At 41.3% G+C, this 7,400-nt stretch overlaps 1 protein-coding gene across 1 annotated transcript in view; it reads right to left on the reverse strand.

Annotated features, from left to right (window-relative positions):
* DNAJC3 (DnaJ heat shock protein family (Hsp40) member C3) overlaps positions 1-5,607 on the reverse strand; it is a 51,439-nt gene extending 45,832 nt beyond the window's left edge. Inside the window, exon 1 of the mRNA XM_020783540.3 lies at positions 5,376-5,607. Within this exon, the coding sequence (XP_020639199.3) occupies positions 5,376-5,457 (82 nt within the window). The 5' untranslated portion in view covers positions 5,458-5,607. The remainder of the gene's footprint in view (positions 1-5,375) is intronic.
* Positions 5,608-7,400: the final 1,793 nt, after the last annotated feature.

A 7,400-nucleotide genomic window follows, 5' to 3' on the forward strand; every position in this document is an offset into this window, starting at 1 on the left:
TGGTTTTCACTCTGCAGATTCCACAGCTAATATTTTATCCATTATACTTTTTTAAGTCTACAATTCGATGCAGCATATACACTTGCCTTGGAGCAAGTCCCACTAAACTTAAAGGCCAAAATTAAGGACACAAAATAAATGCATATAAATCAAATCTGCAAAAGGGTGATGATATAACCAGCAGGGGGAGATTTTCAATAATTAAAGAGTTCCTGTTTCTGTCCCACTGGTCCTCTAATCACATGTACTTAGACTCATTGAGTGCAAGCCAATATGAGCCCCAGGAAGAAGCAGGAATTATTTAATTGCCAATAGTTTCCCACTGGATGACATTATCAGCTGCAAGAGATTTTTACCATCTGAAGAAGTGGATTTTCATAAATATTTTAGTACAGTATATCTTTTCATGTGACAACACTGAAGAAATGACACTTGGCTACAATGTAAAACAGTGAGTATACAGCTTGTATAACAATGTAAATGTGCTGTCCCCTCAAAATAACGCAACACACATTAATATCTAAACAGCTGGCAACAAAAGTGAGTACTCTCCTAAGTGACAATATCCAAATTGGGCACAAAGTGTCAATATTTAGTGTGGTCAGCTTACTTTCCAGCACTGCCTTAACCCTCTTGGGCACAGAGTTCACCAGAGCTTCACAGGCTGCCACTGGAGTCCTCTTCCACCCCTCCACGATGACATCACAGAGCTGGTGGATGTCAGAGACCTTGCGCACCTCCACCTTCCGTTTCAAGATGCCCCACGGATGCTCAATAAGGTTTAGGTCTGGAGACATGCTGGGCCAGTCTATCACCTTTACCTTCAGCTTCTTTAGCAAGGCAGTGGTCATTTTGGAGGTGTGTTTGGGGTCGTTATCATGTTGGAATACTGCCCTGCAGCCCATTCTCTGAAGGGAGGGAATCATGCTCTGCTTCAGTATGTCACAGTACATGTTGGCATTCATGATTCCCTCAATAAACTGTAGCTCCCCAGTGCCGGCAGCACTCATGCAGCCCCAGACCATGACACTCCCACCAGCATGCTTGATTGTAGGCACAACACACTTGTCTTTGGACTCCTCACCTGGTTGCCGCCACACACACTTGACACCATCTGAACCAAATTAGTTTATCTTGAGGTGCCATGTGGAACTTCCAGTGACCAGTCAGAGAATGATCACACTTGCTCCCCTTTCACACCTGAGACTTGTGTCACTAACAGCTCCCATGACACCAGGGAGGGAAAACAGCTACTTGGGCCCAATTTGGACATTGTCATTTAGGGGTGTACTCACTTTGTTGCCAGCGGTTTAGACATTAATGGCTGTGTGTTGCATTATTTTGGGGGGACAGCACATTTACACAGTTATACAAGCTGTATACTTACTGTTTTACATTGTAGCCAAGTGTCATTTCTTCAGTGTGGTTGCATGAAAAGATATACGAAAATATTTATTAAATGTGAGGGTTTGCACTCACCTCTGTAATATAACTGCATGTGTGTGTACACATGTGTGCATATCCATGTACTGTACGTACACACATACACTTACATGGTACATATATACAGTACTATGTATTTACTGTTTTCTTTGCGATGGCTTAGTATTGATCAGTATTTGTCACAAACATACATAACACAAAATTAAAAATTAAGTATGCTTTAAATAATGCATGGGAATGAAAATAGAAACAGACTGAAGTCTTGCTGTGGAACTGAATATATGCAGTGGAGGTGACATCAGTAGTAGCAGCCAATTGCAGCTATCAAATGTCATTTTGGGGTGGACACAATGTGCTCACAATGAGACAAAGTCATGCACCCCATGAAATCAGCAAAGGAAAATGGTGACATAATCCCATTGAGCACATTGAGCTGCATAACAGGTTCTAGCCACTTTCGTGTATGCAATTACAACTGCGAAAAAGCTGAAAAGTGGCTGACTACACCAGCACTTAGTTTGCTGCTTGGGTCTTTGCTGGAGTAACCTAGTCCACCCCCAGAGTGGTCCTATCTGCCCTCTTCCGGTCCCTGGCAGGGGCTCCTTACCTTTTTGGTGCAAGTAAGATCGCCCTGGTTTGCTTTATTTCCAGCGTGGTTGATCACCGGAAACAAGCCAAAAGTGAGCCTTCCTGTCAATTGCTAATACAGTATAATTAAGTGGCCTAAAAAGATGGCTGCTTCAGAATGTTGGCAAATTAAACATTTTCTCTGCTGTATGGGAGGGGCTGAAGAAGTGATTTCTTTTTAAAAGTGTATTAGGGCATATATGCTGCATTATTATTACCCTGTTTCCCTGAAAATAAGACACAGTCTTATATTAATTTTTGCTCCAAAAATGCAATAGGGCTTATTTTCAGGGGATGTTTTATTTTTTTCATGTACAACCATCGACATTTATTCAAATACAGTCATGTCATTGTCTTCTGGTTACTGCACAATGGTGGAGGGCGGGGTTTCACTTAACTGGGACTTATTTTTTGGGTAGGGCTTATATTACAAGCATCCTGTAAAATCATACTAGGGCATATTTTCAAGTCTTATTTTAGGGGAAACAGGGTATTATCATTATTATTATCATTATCATCATTATCATTATTATTATTATTATTAAAGCCAAATGGGAAACTGCCTCCCAGAAGCAGGATGAGACAGGAGGTGGGAACAAGGGGGATTTTTGTCTGCTTTTCTCTTCCAGTTGAGAACTCTTAGAGAAAAACAAGCAAAAATGCCCCTCATTGTCGTCTTCTGCTTCTGGGAGAAAGTTTTCCATTTGGCTTTTGTTTTTTTTCCCAAAGTGATGCAACACATATCCACTACCCTAAAACACGTTTTATAAAATCACTTCCTCAGATCCTCCACAGAGTCAAGGAAGTGTTTAATTTGCCGATATCTCTTTGATTTGTTCTCTTCTTAAGCCTCTTCACAATATTAGCAAACTGATAGCAGGCCAAATAGGGCTGCTTGAGGTCTATATGCTATTTGGATATGTGGACTGCATCAAACGATATATGGACCACCCTGTGGCATGATCTGATCCAGCCTGCTCCAAAATAGTCATGCAGACAAGTCCTATGTGCAGAGGAAACATTTATCAAACTGTTACGAGGGCTGTTGCTCTGAATCCTTCCACTGCGAAATCTAAAAGCACGGTGGCCACTGAGAAGTTTTTCTGTCACTAGACTAAATATCAAGTAATTTCTCTTATTTGGCAGTCCAGAGTTGCTCATGAAATAGAGCTTCCCCATCTCTTCAGTGCAGTCCCCTGCAAAGCTGCTCCAAATAAAAAACAGGTAAAAACTTTGACATAAAAAGCACAGGATATGGGAAGTGTACAGAATCCAAGGCCCACCCTGTGTGCTCAGAATCACCTTCCACCCATAGAAGAGCCCTTCTGGATCCCAGCCATAGTTATCAAATTCCAACTGGCAACTTGTACAAGCAAAGATACCTAATGATGTTGTCTAAGAATCTAGATATTATTATTTGGAATCTACACTTAGAAGCATAGAAAGATGCTTTTTAGTGTCAGATCCTAAGCCAATATTGCCAACACTGTCTGGCAGCAGTTTTCCAGACAGGAGTATTTTCTAGCTAGAGTAACAGATGCTAAGAACTGATTCACAGGACACGTACTCTATCATGGAATCATGCCCCCAGCAGCTATGTCTCCACCTCCTAATAATTAAATGCTACTGAGTTCAGGCTTCCTGGTGATTAAATAAGCAACTCTCAAAAGATATAGAAAATACATTCGGTTCAGTCCTCTCAGATATATAGTATGTTTTCAAAGGGGCAACTAATGCTAACAAACACAACTGGGCTTCCTAGCAAGTTACATTTAAAGAGAAGAGAAAGCTAGTGAATTGTATTTTTTCCCATTTTACTTTTGAGTATTGCACTGATTTCCAAATCAAAGTTGCCATTTTCAAGTACAAATAACTTTTCCCCTCTAAATGTTCAACAGACTCACTGAGCTCTGACAGCCAATATGATGGTTTTCTTCCCCCATTTCACGCATCATCACAGACAATAAAAACTCTGGAGGCCAAATTACATTATATCTGCGCAATCTCCTCTTACCTCATGCATGCCCTCAAAAATATGAAGCGTGGTTATCTGGGTGTTATTAAAAGGGGAAAAAACTGAAAGCAAAGTTATGTGAGTATCTATGGAGACTATACAAGACTATTACTTGAGATGAGTGAGCTATAAAGAATTCAGCTTTATCTTACAAAACCAGAGTCAGTGTTTATATAGCTAGAAATTATATGTGAGAGTATGCATGTGTGTGTATCTCAAAACAACATACAAAACATCAAACTGCAGTTGTACACATATATCCATTAAATACAAAGACAATATATATTCATGATATGGTGGAGGTTCCTCATTCATAGGGTAGCCATAACAAAAATGACAACAGAGGTATCCATGATACATTATAACAAACTCAAAACCATTAATCAAATCCATTCATAAAAATCAATTCCATCCCTATTTCAGATCTCCATGTGGTAGGAGATGTCCATGTACACTACTGAACCTCAGAAATTAGTGTCAGTGTACCAAAGCTGCATTATTAAATTACAATACCATGGTATTATATATTTTGAATACTGTACCAAGTGCAAAGGCCCATAACTCAAAGAAGCCGCAAAGCCAAATGAAATCACCCACACTATTGCAACAATTGAAATGTTTACTAAATGCATTTTTAATTGTTCATTTCACAAGTTTTATATGCGCAAGCAAACAGGTATCCAAAGATCCCAGCAGTTATCCCACTGATGTCAGATTCTGGTAACAGGAAGTACTTTGCTAATAGATTACCATCATGATCAGATCTTCTTTACTCCTTTTCTCAAATGTATAAATCGAGGAGTTTGTAGTTTGTGGTGGGATAGTAACGTCCAGTACAAATGACAGGGACCCAGAGGAGGCCAGCTTCCTATTCTATGGACTTTGTGGACCCAATTCACTACCAAGGGTCTCTCTCTCTCTCTCTCTCTCTCCTTCAACGTACTCAGAGCATGCCCTTGCTTCCCAAAGGCTGGCAGTGGCATCCTGCCCCGTAACATGGAGTATCCCCCAAAAGTCAGCTCCCATTTTCTGTTCTCTGCAACCAGGAAGCGATTAAGCACTCCCAAAGAGAACTTTTGTCGGTCACCTCGCTCCTTCCTTCTCAGCACCTTGCAACCCCCCCCCCAATACGCCCCTTTTCTCTAGCTAGAAGCCCCTGCCTCCTCTCCGCTTCCCTTCTAACACGGAGAGCCAAGGCTAGGGGGTTTTCTTCCCCTCGCCCCCCCCCCCGCCCGGCTTCAGTCCCGCCTGCTCAGTAGCAGCAACACAGCCTCCTCCTCCTCCTCCTCACCCTCATAGTGGAGATCCCACAGCACCAACAGCAACGGCAACGCAGAGCCCAGCTTGTTAACAGAAGCCCGGGGGAACACCATGATTGCACCGCTCGATTCCCACGTGCGCCCGCTGACCCTCCAAATAGTTCAGCTGGGAACTCTGAAACTCTCAACAACATTCTCAGCCAAGTTCCTCGGGGTGGGTCGTGGGAGCCACGGATTGGCTGCGCCGGATTTCGTCCCGCCCTTTGTTAGGGGAACGTGGAAAGCAGGAGAGGCTACAGTCAACTGCCCCACCTCCTAGAGCTGGAGCATGCGCGCTAACGAGAGCTGAAGCTAGAGTTCACGCCGTGATGCCCTAACTTTGGACAGAGTTTACTTTTTGGCAGAACATCCTTAATATTTCACGTCCTCCATATCTCCAAAGTGTGATCTTCCGAGTATAGCGTAACACAAGATCAGCTGCCCACTAAAAATTATCACATGAATTATTTTGTTTAGTTGTTCTGCACGACTAAGCTAATATAACTTGGGTAATTAAAAGTTACCTTGTTACTGAAATTTTTATCTCTCTACCCTAAATCAACTCAACACTTTAACAATATACAGTAACGTGTATGTGCAAAATCCTCTTGCATAGATTTATGCAATGCAAACCAGATTATGTCATCATCCGCTGTAAATATCATTTAATTTACATTAATTAAAAGCTTCCTATTCCTCACCCCTTTCGGGTTCCTTTCCTTCAATGGAAGCCTTCCGAAGCCTCAGGATGGAGGTGGAACCTCTAATAGTCAAAAAAATCTCTGCCAGCAGTCCTGACCTTGTCAGGAGCAATCAGGGATCAAGACCACTGCAGAAGATTTTTAACTGCTAAAGGCTTTTCCCAACACCCCCCAAAGGTTTCCCAGGACCAAAAGGAGCCTTATAAAACCTTGGGAGCTGCAAAAGGAGTGAGTGGGTTAGGAAGCTTTTGATTAGTTTAAATTAAATATCACCAGCATCTGATAATAACATCATTCAGTTTGTACTGCATAACTCCATGAGCAGGATTTTGGCCTATATTTTAAGGTACACCTAGTCCAGTCCCTTTGCTTACTTAAGCTCAAATAAGTTCCTTTATGTATGAGGCATACATTCAATTAAAAGTATTCAAATGCTTAAGAGTTAACTGCTAGAGTGATGAAAATGTATTTTCCCACTACTACCAATAATAACTAGATTATTCTAGTTATTTGTGTGAGTGTATATGTGTGCGTGCATATGCATTTTGTTGTACCAAGAAAACTAGATTTAAGAAACAAACTAGGGATGCTTTGGTATCAATATGGAATATGCAAATACCACTGCTTTGATGTTTGTAAATTCACAAGGATAACTAAAAATTCACTTTTTACCATTAGAAGGAAACAAGATTATGTAGCCATTTTTTAAATCAACATGGAAATTATTTTAAAAATCATTACAATAATGATTACTTAAAAGTAGTATCCTCATTGCTTCTCTCCGCCCAGGCTGTTCCAAGAACAGAGAAAGAAGAAAGCACAATTTTAACAAAACAGTTGTTATACAAAATAAGCCCAAGAGATTTCAGTGAAGGCACAATTCCTGTGCTGCTATTTTGTGCAGCCATTAATTGGGAGGGATAGTTGTGGGTGTGATTAGGTGGGATAAAAATGCCCCTTTACCGGGGGGGGGGGGGGCTGGCTCCTCCAGTGGGAAGATAATATGGAGTCCCTAGTGTGATTGCTTGGGTGGCTGTAAGAAAAAGGAGTTAGGGATCCCGCACCTTTAATAATTGTGAAGCAAAACAGCTTGTCATGCAAAGTTGACCGGCTGAAATGCTTTCTTCTACACATCTTTGGATTTCCAGGGTCCTTAAATCTTCCAAGAGTCTCTAGGATTAGCTCAGCATCTACACCAACTTTGAGAACAGCATGGTTGTTTTTTCCTTATTGGTTTCAAGTGTGGACTTAAAGCAAAACGAGAGATCTGCTGGGCTCTTTGTAGTGGGGGGAAATGTCCTTCTCGAAGACATTAAT

Source organism: Pogona vitticeps, chromosome 3, assembly GCF_051106095.1.
Source record: "Pogona vitticeps strain Pit_001003342236 chromosome 3, PviZW2.1, whole genome shotgun sequence".
In the NCBI taxonomy this organism is placed as follows: domain Eukaryota; kingdom Metazoa; phylum Chordata; class Lepidosauria; order Squamata; family Agamidae; genus Pogona; species Pogona vitticeps.